General features: G+C 45.3%; 9 protein-coding genes across 9 annotated transcripts; 5 read left to right on the top strand and 4 right to left on the bottom strand.

Moving 5' to 3' along the window:
• Positions 1-8: 8 nt before the first annotated feature.
• Positions 9-709, top strand: GLAREA_04847 (uncharacterized protein; the record flags this gene model as incomplete). Its single annotated transcript, XM_008087224.1, has 4 exons — positions 9-125; positions 182-294; positions 426-628; positions 678-709. The coding sequence occupies 4 exons, from the start codon at positions 9-11 to the stop codon at positions 707-709; spliced, it is 465 nt and encodes a 154-aa protein (XP_008085415.1).
• A 392-nt stretch (positions 710-1,101) lies between these two features.
• On the bottom strand, positions 1,102-2,025 carry GLAREA_04846 (S-adenosyl-L-methionine-dependent methyltransferase; the record flags this gene model as incomplete). The annotated part of the gene is made up of 1 exon (XM_008087223.1): positions 1,102-2,025. The coding sequence occupies one exon, from the start codon at positions 2,023-2,025 to the stop codon at positions 1,102-1,104; it is 924 nt and encodes a 307-aa protein (XP_008085414.1).
• A 945-nt stretch (positions 2,026-2,970) lies between these two features.
• On the top strand, positions 2,971-3,123 carry GLAREA_04845 (uncharacterized protein; the record flags this gene model as incomplete). The annotated part of the gene is made up of 1 exon (XM_008087222.1): positions 2,971-3,123. The coding sequence occupies one exon, from the start codon at positions 2,971-2,973 to the stop codon at positions 3,121-3,123; it is 153 nt and encodes a 50-aa protein (XP_008085413.1).
• A 318-nt stretch (positions 3,124-3,441) lies between these two features.
• Positions 3,442-4,690, bottom strand: GLAREA_04844 (Isocitrate/Isopropylmalate dehydrogenase-like protein; the record flags this gene model as incomplete). The annotated part of the gene is made up of 3 exons (XM_008087221.1): positions 3,442-3,529; positions 3,578-4,590; positions 4,658-4,690. The coding sequence occupies 3 exons, from the start codon at positions 4,688-4,690 to the stop codon at positions 3,442-3,444; spliced, it is 1,134 nt and encodes a 377-aa protein (XP_008085412.1).
• A 1,811-nt stretch (positions 4,691-6,501) lies between these two features.
• GLAREA_04843 (uncharacterized protein) lies at positions 6,502-7,135 on the top strand (the record flags this gene model as incomplete). The annotated part of the gene is made up of 5 exons (XM_008087220.1): positions 6,502-6,610; positions 6,664-6,747; positions 6,804-6,863; positions 6,920-7,010; positions 7,060-7,135. 5 exons carry the CDS (start codon positions 6,502-6,504, stop codon positions 7,133-7,135), a joined length of 420 nt encoding a protein of 139 aa, XP_008085411.1.
• Positions 7,136-10,493: 3,358 nt separating this feature from the next.
• GLAREA_04842 (alpha/beta-Hydrolase) lies at positions 10,494-11,269 on the top strand (the record flags this gene model as incomplete). The annotated part of the gene is made up of 3 exons (XM_008087219.1): positions 10,494-10,679; positions 10,729-10,940; positions 10,996-11,269. 3 exons carry the CDS (start codon positions 10,494-10,496, stop codon positions 11,267-11,269), a joined length of 672 nt encoding a protein of 223 aa, XP_008085410.1.
• Positions 11,270-11,647: 378 nt separating this feature from the next.
• On the bottom strand, positions 11,648-12,905 carry GLAREA_04841 (Protein kinase-like (PK-like); the record flags this gene model as incomplete). Its single annotated transcript, XM_008087218.1, has 3 exons — positions 11,648-11,794; positions 11,842-12,771; positions 12,816-12,905. The coding sequence occupies 3 exons, from the start codon at positions 12,903-12,905 to the stop codon at positions 11,648-11,650; spliced, it is 1,167 nt and encodes a 388-aa protein (XP_008085409.1).
• An 852-nt stretch (positions 12,906-13,757) lies between these two features.
• GLAREA_04840 (uncharacterized protein) lies at positions 13,758-14,642 on the top strand (the record flags this gene model as incomplete). Its single annotated transcript, XM_008087217.1, has 3 exons — positions 13,758-13,822; positions 13,878-14,233; positions 14,287-14,642. The coding sequence occupies 3 exons, from the start codon at positions 13,758-13,760 to the stop codon at positions 14,640-14,642; spliced, it is 777 nt and encodes a 258-aa protein (XP_008085408.1).
• Positions 14,643-15,069: 427 nt separating this feature from the next.
• GLAREA_04839 (uncharacterized protein) lies at positions 15,070-16,370 on the bottom strand (the record flags this gene model as incomplete). The annotated part of the gene is made up of 2 exons (XM_008087216.1): positions 15,070-16,062; positions 16,116-16,370. The coding sequence occupies 2 exons, from the start codon at positions 16,368-16,370 to the stop codon at positions 15,070-15,072; spliced, it is 1,248 nt and encodes a 415-aa protein (XP_008085407.1).
• Position 16,371: the final 1 nt, after the last annotated feature.

Genomic DNA, 16,371 nt, shown 5'->3' with positions numbered 1-16,371 from the left:
TCGCCAATATGGCTCCTACACGAGCTCGTCAAAGCATCGATGAAGGCGACTCCAGCGGATCCGACGAAGACCCCCAATCACAAGAGAGACTCGCGTTAGAGAGGGCGACCACTCTTCAAGCATCAGTATTTTCAACAGATACCTCACTCTTTGGTACACCTTGCTGATTCCTCGAACCCAGCTAAACAAGAAACGTGACACCAAGCGTAAATCGATTGAAGCCGAACATGCAAAGAGCGTCAAGGAAATCAGAGCAAAGATTGAAAATGCCGCAAAGATCCGGAAGACGAAAGTGTAGGTCTATATTTTGCTTACTCTTGTCTGCATCTAAGTTCGATCCATCTCCATTCTTCATGTCACGGCTCCTTGACCACCAAAACAACACTCCAGCGTGTTGGACAAAGCACACGTTTAACGCAATATAGTGCAAAACTACACTCCTCCCACATGGAACGTCTCCTCGCTCTAGATGACCGCCGCCAAAAGATTGAGGGTCTCATTATCGCCAGCATGAAGCGTCTTCACTCGGCTACCAACAACATTCAATCGGAATTGCTAGCCATGTATGAGGGACGCACAGCAGAAATTGAAGAGCTAGTCGACATTTCAATTGAGGGACCGTTCGAAGGTCGGTAAATATAGAACAAAGTGGGCGTAGGTTTACTAATTTATTACAGATTCTGAGACAACGTTGGTGGAGAAGGTCTGATGTCGGGAAATATGAAATGGGAGGATCAATATTGCTATACAACTTCTGCTATACACTTACACATGAAATACTAACTTAGATGGCCATTGGACGGACGGCAAGAAATAGACGGATTATACCCTTGGAGACTAGCATAGCATATCATTAGCATTTTCAACACTATCCAAGATACACAATTTTTTCGTACACCAGAGGCCACTTCGATGCCGAGGACTGTTTCTGTTCAAAATACCACATCATTATAGTCTTTCTGTTCGAAATACTATATCATTATAGTTGCCTTACAATCTCGATATATGTACTTGACGGTCTTTCATCATGGATATCGTAATCTACCTATACCAAACGCCATGCAAATAGTGCACCAGAAAATCCGCCCCAAATATACTCTTTTAAAATTGAATCTTCCTCTTCCTCCCCGTATACTTCGAAGAATTCTTAACCACCTTCCCCTTCCTCTCCATCTGCTCCTTCTTATTCATAATCCAAGCCTTACTACCCTTCTTAACATCCTTCCTCCCCTTCTCCTTATGTTTCCTCCTCGCATCCACCACATCCACATCCTCCATGCCCCTCACCACGCCCGTAATATCCCCACCCGCGCCCTCCTCCGTCGACCCTCCCACCGTCAAAACAAGATACAACTTCGCATTCTTAGTCCCCGGATCATCCTCCAAAATACCCGCGCCAAACCCAGCTTTAATCGCCGCACCACTAATCATCGTCCGCTGCAAATCATTCTTCGGATAAAACTGACATACCGCCCGTCCTCCCCTCTTCAAACTCGCATACAACCCGTTGAAGAACCGCGTTAGTCGTCCAGTACTGCTGACTTCTGAACTCTCGGCGTTGCAGAGCCATTGGATAGCGCTAATACTGACAGCGGCGTCGAAACTTCCAGCTCGAAAAGGTACGCCTTGTCCGATATCCGCTAACATGAGGTCTCCTTCTACGTCTCGCTGGAGCGCGATGTCTAACATGGACGCGGCAATGTCCATTCCTACCCACATGTGTGGGCCAGTAGGCGGTGGTATTGAAGAGAGGATTTCGCCAGAGAGGCCGGAACCGCAGCCGATATCGAGGATTAGGGAGGGGGAGTCTAGGGAGAGGAGTTCGAGGGCGCGGTGGGTCATGGAGGCTTGGATGTTTTGGATTCGTGAGGAGGTTGTGTATTTGCGTGCTTCGGTGTCATTGTAGTGGAGGTCTGGGGGTCTGATAGGAGGTGTTAGTGAGGTTATTGGTAGGTAGCTGGGGATTCCTGAAATTATTGGTGCGGGGTGGAGGGGAACGAACAGAGTATCTTCTGGACGAGACATGATTGTAGACTCTTCTTTGTATTACCAGTCAGTTTGAAAAGAAAACTTCGAATTTGGACGTTCGGTCAATGGCAATTAATGGTATGTTACGATTCAATCCTTATGTCGCATTATAACTCATCCAAGTCGTTCACCCACTCGAACTTTTTTGTGGGGTAATTATTTCTGCCTCTTGTCACCGCCCATAGAGTGTGCATTCCAAGGTTGCCAAGTTCTAGACTGCCACAAACTCCGAAGTCAACCCGATCGTGCCAGACAAGACTGATACTTTTGACGAACGACCCCCCATAGCAAAGCACCTTCTCCAATCCATAATGATCACCTTTTCATAACCTTCTCCCTCTTCAACATGTGGATTCTCCCACTCGTAGGCTATATAGGCCTCATCCTGGGCTTCGGATTCCTCACCCTCGCAATTGGTACCCTCCCCCTTCCAGCTCCCATACCTCCACTAACACAACTCGTCATAGCATCAGGATTATACTACCTCTCTGAACTGGTAGAAGAACACACCGTGATCGCCAAAAAACTCCTTACTCAATTAATCTACACCATAATAATAATCCAACTCCTCCTCTGTCTCATCGATGGCTTCCCGTTCAAGCTCTCGGTTCTGAGCATCGTGTCGCATGTGGTATATCTTGGGAACATGAGGAAATTCCCGATTGTGCGGTTGAGCGATCCTTTGTTTTTGAGTTCTTGCGGTTTGTCTTACTTCTTGAATTTTGGTGCGGGATACTGATGAAAGTAGTTCTGGTTCTATTAAACCACTTTGTCTGGTTTAGACACTTCTCGAGCCCTTCGAATATTGCCCCACAGTCGCGATACGATTCCAGCAATGTACCAAGTTTTACAGAGATAGCGAGTTATTTTGGGATTTGTGTATGGCTGGTGCCATTTAGTCTATTCGTGTCCTTATCCGCGGGTGACAATGTGTTACCTACTATGGGCAGCGAGGCCCCTGGGATGGGAGGACCTGACGGAAAGAACAAGAGGCAGGGAATGGTGAAAGTGCTAGTTGATGGCGTGTTGGGTTGGATTGGGGAGGTCAGTAAATTAGCGGGTTGGGGCGGGCGGAGGGAGGAGAGGGGATTCTAGCGATGAAAGGTTCGCAAGCATCATATCAGGAGTTAGGATTATACATATCAAAAGGGCGTACTTACTGAAATCTAAAGAAAGTAATAAACATTTGTTACGAATGAGCAGATGGAGATCTGTGTCACAATCAAACGGAATACCCCGCCTTGGAAACCCAGTAGTAGAGGGTAAGCATTGACATTCGAAATGGGAGGTAAAACGCAAGGCGATGTTAATAACGGCATGAACGGATATATGATTCTCTAAACTAAATCGCAATTGCTATGCATACTAGAATACACCCTTCTTGACCACTTTATACAGTTTGGATTTGCGCAACTATCCAGCAAGCTCCATCTTATCCAGAACGGCTCTTGTGAACTCATTCGTGGAGCTTCGTCCTCCCATATCCGGCGTACGTGTGTGTCTAATCATATTAGTAATTATCAAAAGAATGGAAATTGGCAGTACTCACCCCTCAGCGATAACATCATAAACAGCCTTGGAGATACGGTTGGCATGCTCGTCCAATCCCAAGTGTCTCAAAAGCATAGATCCAGAAAGAAGCATAGCAGTGGGGTTTGCCTGGTCCTTACCCTTGATATCAAGTCCGACGTGACGGCATCCAGGCTCGAAAACAGCAACCTCACGACCCATGTTGCAACCAGGAACAATACCTGGTCCACCGACAAGCGCAGCACCGACGTTCGACAAGATACCTCCGTACAAGTTTGGCATGACCATCACGTCAAACTGTTGTGGCCGAGAAACACACTGCATAGAGGCGTTATCGACAATCATGTCGTTGGTTTCTAATGTTGGGTATTCCTTTGCGACGGCGTTGAATGTATTGCGGAAAAGACCATCAGCAAGTTTCATGATATTGGCCTTGTGGATACAAGTGACCTTCTTACGGTTGTTGGCCAATGCGAATGCGAATGCAAATTTGGCAATTCGCTCTGACTTTGCGCGGGTGATGATCTTGAGGGACTCGACAACACCGGAAACAGATTGATGCTCTAAACCAGAATATTCTCCCTCGGTGTTCTCACGAATAATGCACAAATCGACGTTATCGTGACGTGTCTTGTATCCAGGAATGTTCTTGATCAAGACAATTGAAGCGTAGATGTCGAGTTCCTGTCGTAGAGCAACGTTGAAAGACTGGTGGCCCGATCTTTCCACAGGTGTGTGTAGGATACCCTTCAATCCAAGCTTGTTCCTCTTCAAAGATGCGACGGCTTCCCGGAAAAGGTCTTCTGAGTGTTTATCGCCAGTCTCCACGCCTGAGACGTCCACCTGTTCCCACTCGATTGGAACATTGTCTGCTTTGAAAACTGTCTTCACAGACTCTGCGACCTCAGCTCCGATACCGTCACCTGGTACCAAAGTAACTGTGTACTTTCCACCATATTTCGTAGGTTTAAAGATATCGCTCTGAATCGTCGCGAAGGACCGCGAAGGGGCTTGGGCGGTTCGCAGAAGGCTCTGATAAGAAATTTGCGGTTTAGCCTCTCATATCTGCCATTGAGTAGAGGGATATTGTGTAACTCACCTGCGCCGAGCGAACGGAGCTGCGCGTAAGCATTCTGAAGGGTTAAAAGGAGTTTTGTAGGGTGCGAAGAGGTGGTGGAGAAGAACTGCAAAACGAAGCAATTCTGGTCTTACGTCTGGAAGGTGGGCCAAAAGCTGCGATTCCATTTTTCCGGCTTCGGACTTGGCACGTCAAATCGGCATCGCATCGGCTTTTTCACAATCTCCAGGTCCCTCGAAATGCTCAACCCTCGAACTTTATCATCATCAACCAGAAAGAAATTACAGCTTTTAAAGTCTTAATATGGACGTGCTATACACAGGTGGACTATGGTCCAAGTCAGACGGAGTGCGCATCACATATGAACTTTCACAATAGTCCGGTGCTCGAAGATGGCCGTCACGATATGATTCCAAGCCTAGAGCAACTATGCCACTGCAAATCAGATACCTCGAAGCATAGGCTATCGCATCCTTTCGTGTCGAAGAGCTTCTTTTACCTTATTATGGGCACTGGCAATCAGATGATCTTGGGGACAAGCGATTTGTCTGTGTAAGCATTGAAGTTCATCGCATTTCCGAGTGCCTCGACACAGTCACTGAAGTCGAAACAGTCATTACTTCAAACACTTTCCAATGTCATTTTGACACAGTATGCAATCAGCTTAAATTACCTGGAAATTTCCAATGTCAATGGCAGTGCTTCGGTTCTCGAAAATATATCGACGGGGTCACATAACATTCACCAGGAGCATTTGTTTGGCGTAAGTCGTCGGCACAAGTTTGACTACGTTGCTGCGAAATCTGCCACGATACCGCATATGATGACTCGAATATCACTCCCAGCCTGATTATTCACATCGGCCTCTATCACGACCACTCAGCCAAGAATTCTAGGCCCCTCTTCACGGGAGGTACTTTTTCCTCTACGGTTAAGCGCCGCGCCGATAAACCGACATCTGGTCGGAAATCATATCCGGAACCATATCATGGCTATACTTTCTGTGCAAGCTTTGATTCCCATCTATATGAGAGGAACTCAGCGCTGCTGTTAAGTATAGTCTTTGCGGTTTTTTGAATTAATGTCTTTGAACCCTCGCTTAATTTTCCGTTTTGGGGTGTCAATAGGAAAGGGGTCTGAATAGGATGCGGTTAAGCTGCCTGTGCGACAAACCCTAAGACAAAGTATCCTTCTCAGATCTCAATAGGCTTTTCATTGACGCTCAAAATCTGGGATCTTCTTTGATTAGATGTTTGTGCACAAGGTGCGGAGATCTGGTTCTAGAATCATGCCCCAGTTGGATGCGTATTCATGAACTATCTTTTTACAGATCTATCAGCAAATCTAATTGCCATAATAACGCATTTCAGAATCATGCGAGCTTATGCCAATTGAGGTCTTACATATGGGTAACAATTCTGGCGGGTGATACGAATCTCGATCAGTACATTGCCTTCGAAACACTATGAATTCGTGTCACGAGGCAGCCATGTGCTTTTTGAAATGTAACTCGATATTTCTTTAAAGAGCTTTAATTGGCTGCCAATTGTGTGTGGCTTATTGTGGAAGATCATCTGGAAATGAACTTCTTCTATCTTTGTGTTGTGGTACTGTTGACATTTTCCCGATAGGGTGCTCAATAGTAAGCGAAGGTATTGAGTTCTTTGCTCGAAAGTACCACCCTCAAAAGGAAATCCTTTCTATTGAGAACAGCAGATGTCACTTCAGTATATAGTACTCGCTCTGTTCTTTCCATCCTCATCTTGCTTCCTCTCTCTCAGATAGCAAAAATTACCAGTTCCAAAATTACATTCTACCAATCAAACACATACAACCATACCAACGTACCCCGAACAACCATCAACATGAAGTTCACGACCGCCCTTTATGTCATGATCCTTGCGGCCTCAACGGCCCTTGCTATGCCAGCACCAGATGCAGAGGCTGACCCGCAATGCCAGCGCCATGGACAACGTAAGTAACCTTCCTCCTTTAGTCTCTCAACCCCAGTACTAATTTGTTGGCAGCATGCTGGAAAGTCAAACGCGAGGCAATCCCAGAGCCTGCACCTGTGGCTGAGGCTGACCCTCAATGCCAGCGTCATGGACAACGTAAGTAACATTTCCTTCAGTCTCTCTTCTAATTTCCAATACTAATTTGCTGGCAGCTTGCTGGAAGGAGAAGCGCGAGGCAGTGCCAGAGCCACAGTGCATCAGACACGGACAACGTAAGTACTTTCTACTTTGTCACTCTTCTAGACTCATGTACTAATTTACTTTATAGCTTGCTGGAAGGTCAAGAGAGAAGCAGAGGCCGAAGCCATGGCAGCAGCTGAGGCAATGGCAGAGCCACAATGTATTCGACATGGACAGCCGTAAGTTATCTTTCCTTTATTCGTCGTTCCCTCCACTGACTGTTCATAGATGCTGGAAGGTCAAGAGAGAAGCAGAGGCTGAGGCCCTTGCTGCTGCGGAGGCAATTGCCGCATTCAAGGCATAGATATGACACGATCAAGCATGTTATGACATGAGTTAGGGATTGACTCCCCACATTTTCGATTCAAATACAAAGTTTTCAACGCCTCGGCAACCTCCCAGGCATGCCATTTTCACGTCATCGAACGAATCTTACTACTACGATCTGTGGCAGCTTTTTACAGCAGTCTTTTTTTTTTCAAATAATGCAACATATATTCAACAACTTGCGCCATAATTTTTCTTCTTGAAAGGTTCTGGGATGAGCTTGGAGGGTATTGAGAAACTCTTTTGTCTTTCATAACAAATTCAAAGACATTCTTCTCAGACGTAACGTGCTGTGACTCGATCTTCAATGCCTTTCTTAAGACTTTATCTGTCGCATGTGATTTTCTAAATTGTCCACTTATCACAGTGAGGAAATTCGAGAACTTATAAGATCCATCGCCGCTTGCTGATGCGAATATCACACGAGAATCAGATTTTGGTATCAAAGTCATCGAACAACGCGATAGTACCGAAAAGGTCAAATATCACGACTAGTACAGGGGCCCCACTCACACACCAATGTAGAATTTAATTTATAGTCTCCACAATATATAACAAACATCTCAATCGTCCATTCAAGGGACATTCCTTTCACAACTAGACGGACTCAGTGACTATCAACCCCCTCGAAAGTTACAAGATGCATTCGTTTGAGGTCAAACAATCAACTAGCTTGGATTCATTCTCGTCAGAATCCAAGTGTCAAACTTCTCTTTTCACTGGCCGTTTGTATGATCAAACTTAAAGTAAAGAGGTTGGCTAATTCAGATAGGAATGCAATTGATGTAAATCTTGTAATTTACTAGACATGCGCAGAAATCCCCCGTTAAAGCTCAGGATACCAAGAATGATGAGGTGATTCGCGTCAGAAAGTGTTGTGTCTTTTTCCTTCTTCTTCTCTCAGGAGAAAATGAAGCGTGTCTAATAAATCAGAATTGCTAATTACTAATTGGTTCAACCGAAGTGAATATAGAACTCTTCTCCTGAGATAGTGCCAACTGGCGCACTGAAAATTCGATGAACTAGCATCTGGAGGAAAAAGCCATGGAGTTTTCCATCCACAGACAATGAAAAGTGTTTATCGGCCCTCCTGATGCTATAAGATAGCAGCTGCACAAGTTCAAAAATTCAGAGTTCCACAATGATAGTCCTACATTCGGACATTGGTTGAGACCTTGGCTTTTGATGAATTAACTCCTATCACCAATGCGTCTGACTCAAATTTCAAGAGTTCTGTTACATCGGGGTTTTTTAATGTTCATGCACAACTATTATGAGTTGGACTGTGTAACTAGTTCTTTCATCAATCCATGGTAAAGAGTCTCTAAAGACGTCTCACTGACTCAAAATAGATACATGTAATAAATAGTATTAGATTGGCGATATGTTCAAGCAAATATCGTGTTTCCACTGCCACCTATACGAGCTATCCAAGAACTCCATGAAACCTAACCCCAAAATTATTCAGTATCACATAAGATTTTCTACTAGGTCAATCACGGTTTTACCCACGACGCCAAATAAACGCTCTTCTGCAACTAAGCCTCTAGTGGAGGTACCAACCTTACTCAATAAAAGTATCAGCTAGTCTTACCGTCAGATACCGCATCTAACATTGATTGTCGGACTGTAAGCGAGGAACTGGCAACAATGGAAAAGAAGACTCGTTTGCAACCCGATGAACAAGCACTTACCTTTTCTCACTATACAACGACGGTATAGATTCATTTTAGCGTTCATTGTCTAGAACGTACATGTGCGTCCTGATCTGTTCTAGCTACCCTCTTTCAATACTACATGTCAACGACACAGATACGTTGATAAGACGAAGATCTTTGGGCCAAGATAGAAAAGTGGAGGGATACGATTCAAGTCCTACCCCACGAGACACAGGCTTGCCAGCTGTTGCCAGAAAGACTCCCTCTCATGGGGCTTGCTCTTAGGACGGATCAAACGGCTTCTGGAACCACACTTGCAGCTATTCTAACAGCTATCAATTTGGTCCTGCCTCGTGCGAAATGTACCAATTTTGGGCGTGTTCTATTGATCACCATTTCTCTTCAAACAACATACAATTGTCCTTGCCAGAAAAAATATTTATTCCCTCACTAAAACGCGCTATCATGAATCCAGCTCAAGTTTCGCCATCTAACTATACCATATTTACTTCGAAGTACACTACATCCACCACATCCAACGCATCTCGCTTCCAAAAAGCGATTTGAAATACAACACCCCCATCTTCTACTTAGGAAGGTAGTCAATTTTGCCATTAGCTTCCCGCTCACTAACCACTAGTCTCCGGCTGATCCCAAAGGAGCTCACGGTACTTACTTAGCTTGCGATCAAAGCACTTTTAGCGGTTGTTCGGTGAACTTGGCAAGACCACCACATGCAGAATTAATCGAGAACACACAAAGTGCCGTCGACATCTTGGAGGGAAATGAAAGGCGCGCTTATATTGAGTCAATTCGCGATATTGATGTTTCGAGTTTCAATAGTACTTCGCGCTTGAGCTTGTGGTTTACTTGCATTATACATGACGTGATTGCAATTTCAACGTGATGCCGTCCGATTTTATGAAACGTCGTAAAAGTCGTAAAGGTCAAGAATCAGATGAGGTATTTCAAACCAGTATAAAAATGGTAGCTATGCTTTTTCGCCAAGTTATCGCTTCCCAGGAATGAAACATGGTGTTTCTTGAGCCTTCTCACATTTCATTGGCAGCGACATCATGAAGCTTGTGAATCTGCAAACGTCCAATGTACCCCGCAAGATCTACGGCTTGGCTTTCTCGAAGATATCCACTTCTCCCTTTACATGACATCCCAAGTGCCTTGCGCTTGTCTTAGTCTGGCATAACGAAAATTCCTTCTGCTAAAACCGTCCAAAGCTGAACCCAGCTCATCCAGCTTCTAGTTGCAAGTCTCAAAATCAAGCAGCCAATCGCAACAAGAAATGCTTCTTAGAGTCATGGCAACGAGGATGAGGCGCCCACGTCGTACTGTACATAGAATTACCTTAGACCGAGGCTTATACCGTTATGCTAGACTTCACTAGAAGAGCTCGTCGAAGCAAAAGCGCTTGGAAGACACGGCTACATTGTCTTTTCAGGCTTCAGCACATGTACCGTCAATGTGGGCACATCTTGGCATCACAAGCAGTATGAGGCTTTGAATACTGGAGAAGAAGTATATAACTGGCACTTCTGCCAGAGAGAATCGTTTTCCCATCTGCACGACAGCCATCAAATCAGTCTTTCACTTCCTTCACATTCATTTCCAAACACGCTCGTGGTCAGAATTCGCAGTCTCGTTCCGTTCATAACAATCAAGATGAGAACCTCCACAGCTATTCTTTCTTTACTGGTGAGCGTCGTCGCGGGTAGCCCAATTGAGAGTCGCCAATTCGGCTTCCCTTCCACTGGACGCGTGGGAACAACAGAAAATGAGTTCACACAAGGCGGGTGCAGAGATATAATCTTCTTCTTTGCCAGAGGGTCAACCGAAGTTGGCAACATGGTATGCGAACAACAATATTTTAAAAAGTTTAAGATGTTGACGATCATAGGGATCCACAGTAGGACCTCCAACAGGACAAGGTCTGAAAGATGCGTTCGGAGCAGCCAGTGTCGCTGTTGAGGGGACTGATTATCCAGCCGGGCTAGGCACAAATGCCCTACCTGGAGGCGCAGACCCTGTGGGTATTAGGGACATGAGAGATGGCATCAATGCTGCTGCGACTCAATGCCCTAACTCTATCATTGCTGTAGGAGGCTACAGGTAAGCACCCTTCTTACCGAGTAGGCGTTGTTCCTTCTCGCTGACAATCTTAAAGCCAGGGAGCCGCTGTCGTCCACCGAGCTGTTGAGAATTTGTCTGCTTCAGTGAAAGACAAAATTGCTGCAGCAATTACCTATGGCGATACCCAAAACCTTCAAGATAGAGGCCAGATTCCCAACTTTCCTCCAGAAAAGACCTTGGTTATCTGTAACACTGGAGACGCGGTCTGCCGCGGCACCCTGACCATCCTCGCGCCGCACTTGGACTACGTACGACGTGTGCCGGAAGCAGTTCAGTTTCTTACAACTAGAATCCGCGCAGCCCAATAAGCTGCAAGGATTGATTTGGATATTGTACGCAGGAAATGGGTCGAGATAGCGATGGTCGGTGGTCAGAAGGCGGGATACTTCTGGGGCCTTGGGGGCACAGTTCAAATTAGGCGCGGCCGTTGGCATTATCTATAGCTTAGCAGCTTCGCTTGATCAATGCATTCCCATCATTTTCTGACTTGGGGGGTTTCGGCCTTAGGTCTTTACTTGTGCGTAGTTGTGTGTCGTGCCATTTCTTGATCTCGCACACGGTGCAGAATTTCTGTACTAAAAAGCCTCGCTCATATGAGACTCTATTCTTGGGTGTCGAAAGAGGATGGTGACAATAATATGCGCAACGGTATATTGCCGTTGTCCAAGACTGTCGAAAACGAACGTTCACGGTTGCTCATTCTTGGAGGATTTTATTGCAAGATACGATTCCCTCTTGCTTACTCGTTCTCCCTTCAAGCAATGCTTCAAAATCCATGGGTGCTTCTCAACGTCTTCCAGCGGCATTCTCTTCTCTGGATCAACAACCAGTAGCTACCAAATTAGCCTTCTTTCTAGTGGTATGTAAGAACATGACTTACGCGCTTAATCAGATCTCTGGCTTCTCGTGACACAAATTTTGGTATGGTCATATCACAGCGAACAATTCTACTGTATGTGACTGGTGGAGAGTCCTCAAAGGGTGCTTGTCCAGTTAACAATTCATACATCAATACCCCCAGTGCCCATAGATCCACTTTCTCGGTGTACCATTCCCTCTTCACAATTTCAGGTGGTAGATAGTCCATAGTCCCACATTGCGTCTTTCGTCGATTTCCTGGTGCATGCACACTCCACCCGAAATCCGAAATCTTAATTTCGCCGTGTATGCCCAGAAGAATGTTCTCTGGCTTGATATCTCGGTGCATAACGTGCTTCTTGTGAAGGTGCTTCAACGCCGATGTCATCTGTGCAATATACTGAGAGGCTTTCCATTCAGGAAAACGAGTCTCCCGCTGAAGATGCTTATAAAGCTCGCCTTGGCCGGCAAATTCGAGTATTAAAAATATTCTTCGGCTATCGTGGAAGTGACCGTGGAGTCGCAAAACATTAGGATGCCGTAAATTGCTTTGAATTTCAATCTCTCGTCGAACCTGCATCTCCACCCCACCTTGCCTAATTTCATTGAGATGTAGAACCTTGAGCGCACACACATATCCACTTTTGCGTTCTCGAACAAGATATACACGTCCAAATTTCCCCTTTCCTAATGGACGGCCGATTTCGAACATGCCAAGATGGAATAGCTTAGGAGCGGTGGGCTGCTTATAGATGGGAGTTGATTGTGATTCGGCATTCGAAGACCCAGACTTATTGCTTAACAAGATGACCATTGGCTTCCTAGATGATCCTTCCAGCTGAGAGGTTTTCGAGGGAGCAGCGACGGTTCTGACTTGATTTTCTACCGCGACTTTGAGAAGATTCGATCGATTTGGGTTTTCCGAAAGCTTTACCCTCGAGCTTGCCATAATCTAAATTATTAGTGTATGTCCTTTACTCATAATGGTACACGAACTTTGGTGTGCATCCGCTTTCCATCATTCGAAGAATTCTCATCCTTGACAGAAAGGCTCTCGAAATGGAGCTCAAGATTGCTGGTAGTCATCTGATCTTCGGGTAGTTGTTTGGACCCTTTTATTTGGCTTTTGCTCCGCAGTAGAGTGCGGGTTGGCGATATCGGTGGAGACTCGATGATCTTGCAACTAACATTGAGCTGTGCTCGCGAAGCGGTGTTGAGGTCGCCATGGTTTGTGTTGACCAGGCAACGCTTTCAACCCCTGAGCCCTGGGAATCTGCTTCTCCAGAAGCGAGAATGTTGGAACGACGTACGATGAATTTACATCTACTCCGTACTCCTATTCTGGAACATCATTTTCTTTCGAGTGTTATCTTTTCGAGACTCTTGGTAACCTTGTCCCCGGGAACCCCAAAAGAAAAGGCAAGTCTACATACACGTCCGCCTCGCTGCAAATAGCCTAAGTTACATTTTTCTGCACACAAGACGGGACCACACGCCACAGCTTCGGGTCGGCGGCTCCCTCTAGGGTTTGTACTACTTCCTGCATCTCCTTTGGGATCTCCAAGTCTTTCTTCTCCCGTTATCTCTGCGACGTATGGTCTCGTTTACGCCTCGGTTGCCAGAAACGTGATAATACTTTATTTAGGCACTTCGGAGATTTATACCTTGAAGACTTTTAATGTGACTGCCTGGAAACAATATCGAACAGCGTTGCCGTTAATAGAAGTGTGCATAATCAAGATTCTGTTATCCTATGATGTCTCGTGGAATATAGAAATCTCAAATGGAGGTGCAATCTCACATGCCGTCTCCATCATTAATTCACCACACAACACGCACGCAATATCGAGAGGAACGTTTTATATATTCTAAGACTTTTCCAAAAGGTACCTTTCTTTCCTAGTTGTGTAATATGATTTGAGACTTCCGCTTTTGAACATGTCGATTCTCGTTCCCCTTTACATTTATCCACACTTGGGTCAATGGGATCCTCTCTATTGGGCGTAAGTATTCATAAGTCCTCTTGTTTCTGGGACACTACTAATGTTTCGCCAATAGAGCTTGGTCACACCCAAAAGTCAATTTCACAGTCATTGTCAACCCTTGTTCTGGTCCTTGCGGACAAAACCTCTCATCAACATACATCAACGAAATTCCAAAGCTGAAGCAGTACAAGAATATTCAGACACTGGGATACGTTGCAACAAACTATACCAACAAGGGACTTGATAATGTTTTGGAAGAAATTGGCTTGTATGCCAATTGGTCATCCAATTGGAATGATAGCAGAATCTCGGTCGATGGAATATTCTTTGACGAAACACCGGGACTTTATGATTGGCGAAAATTCGCATATCTGGAAACCGCTCAGAAGGCTGTGAAGAGTCTGCCTGGGTTAGGCCAACAAATTGTTGGTAAGTTGCGAGGAGGAAAAGAAATGTTTTCAAGCAAAGACTGACCTCTTTAGTCCATAATCCTGGAACCCTCCCCGATCGAGTATGGAATTACATGAATCTATCCGACGTTACGGTCATATTCGAGCAATCTTTTATGAAATGGCTCGATCAACCAAACTTCAATCTACTCAAAGCATTCCAGAATGACTCGAGTCATCCCAAGTCCGCAATGGCAGTCATGTTACATTCGCTACCAAGTCTTACGGATAATCTTCTGACCTGCGTGATAAAGGAATTGGAAAACATGGCAGGCTATTTCTTTCTGACGAGCGTGGGAGACCAGGATCAGTATTGGCATAGCTTCTCGAACCTATTTAGTCCACTAGCGACAGCAGTCGATAGGATCAATGAACAAAAGCTACTGTAAAACATTTCCCTCGAATATAGTTGTATCTCCCACAGAATGTTCACTCAAGCATGGCGTTTGCTTTTGGAAACGGAATTTATCACTGTAATTCTTAAAGCATTTTTCTCAAATGGCATTAAGTAATCTAAGAAAACAAATCCATAAATCCAACAAGAACATTGACAAAACAAAGCCCAGCGCCGACAATCTCCCCAAATAAGAACCCCCTACTTTCCATCAGAACTATGGATAAGGTAAAACTGTTGCCTTGCAAAGCGACATAGCGCCTGTCAACCAAATACATTTGTCCAGATGTAGAACATGCACCCCGGACTACCAAAATCCAAATCCCAAATACGACTTTTCCTTCCCATTTTAGACATTTACCCTGACGGAAGGAAACCACTTAAGTCTCGATCGAGCGAAACCAAAGATGTACGCCGTCTGCTTAAAGCTCCTCAACAGGCTTTTCCGCGACCACAGTCACAGGCTTCTTCTTGAAGAAACCAAAAAAGCCATTATACCCTTTTCCCACTTCGGCTTTCTTTCTAGCCAACCACTGCTCTCTGAAGAAACTGTCCCTTTGCTTCTTATTGTGCGCTACAACCAGGTGTAGGTCTCCAGCAGCATATTGTAGAGACTCAGCAATTGCTGCGCGTTGTGAGAGGGGAAGACGTTCCCCTGGTTCTTGCTTCTCCAGTTCTCTGAGTGCCGAAGTGATTTTATGTTTGATGATATTGGCGTTAGTCTGTACCCCGTCGAAATAATTAATCACTGCCAGAACATTGCGGTCGTAGTCTGCAAGGTCCTTTGAGTGATTGCTTAGCGTGTCTCGCCATGCTTGGACTTCAGGGCTCGGTTTCCAGATTTGACTTCTAGCTTTGATGTCTTGTCTTTGCGTCTCTTTGATGAAATTTTGGCAGGTGCGTCGAAGTTGGTCCAGCGATGCATAGGCGATGTTGATTTCGAACGAGTTTTCGAGGAGGATTTGTAGACTCTTGATGTATGCTGAGAATTCCTGGCCTAACTCTTCATTCTCTGCGCCTCCAAGAGTCGAGGATAATTTGCCGGCCTTACTTGCAATTTTCTTTGCAATGATGCGTGTATCCACCACTACGTTCTGTGCAAGAGCCTCTGGGATGCGATTTACAACATTCTGAACCTTTGTATTTGTTGCCCTTGCTGCATCTCCCAATACATCGGCATGCCTGAAGAGGGAAGGCAGCTCTTTTTGCGCCCAGACTGGGACATTTGCTAACTTTTTCAACGCACCAGTTCCCGAGGGCGACAGTCCAATTTGATTAGGTTCCAGCTTTGCAGAGAAATTGAATTGTATTTCATCGTCTGAGAGTAAAGAGGCAAACTCTTTTACAAGCGCTCCAGGGTCAGACACATTGAATGCTCCTGGTTGTCCCAGTGGAATTGACGTGGGCAGATATGGCTAGAATTCCTCATTAGTAACCCGTATTCCAAAACACAAGAGAAGATTCTTACTCTGGTGACAAACAGAAAGACAATCACAAAAAAAGCGATGGCCGAGGAGTAAAGAAATGTTTTGAATGTCAACGCCGGTGTCGAAGTTGTAGGAGCACTACTGTTCCGACGAACGAGAGTTGGCGAGCCCGGAAGACTCTTTCTTCTTTGTGGGAAGCCATTTTGCGAGAATCTTCGAGAGCTCGTAGAAGCACGTCCGCTCGCTGTGCTTGCTTTTCGCAGCTCGCGGGTAGATGTTTCTCCAAAGTCAGCCATG

Source organism: Glarea lozoyensis (assembly GCF_000409485.1).
Source record: "Glarea lozoyensis ATCC 20868 chromosome Unknown GLAREA5, whole genome shotgun sequence".
NCBI classification, from domain to species: Eukaryota; Fungi; Ascomycota; class Leotiomycetes; order Helotiales; family Helotiaceae; genus Glarea; species Glarea lozoyensis.
The sequence above is the reverse complement of the archived record's forward strand: the minus strand, read 5'-3'. Positions and strand labels throughout refer to the sequence as shown.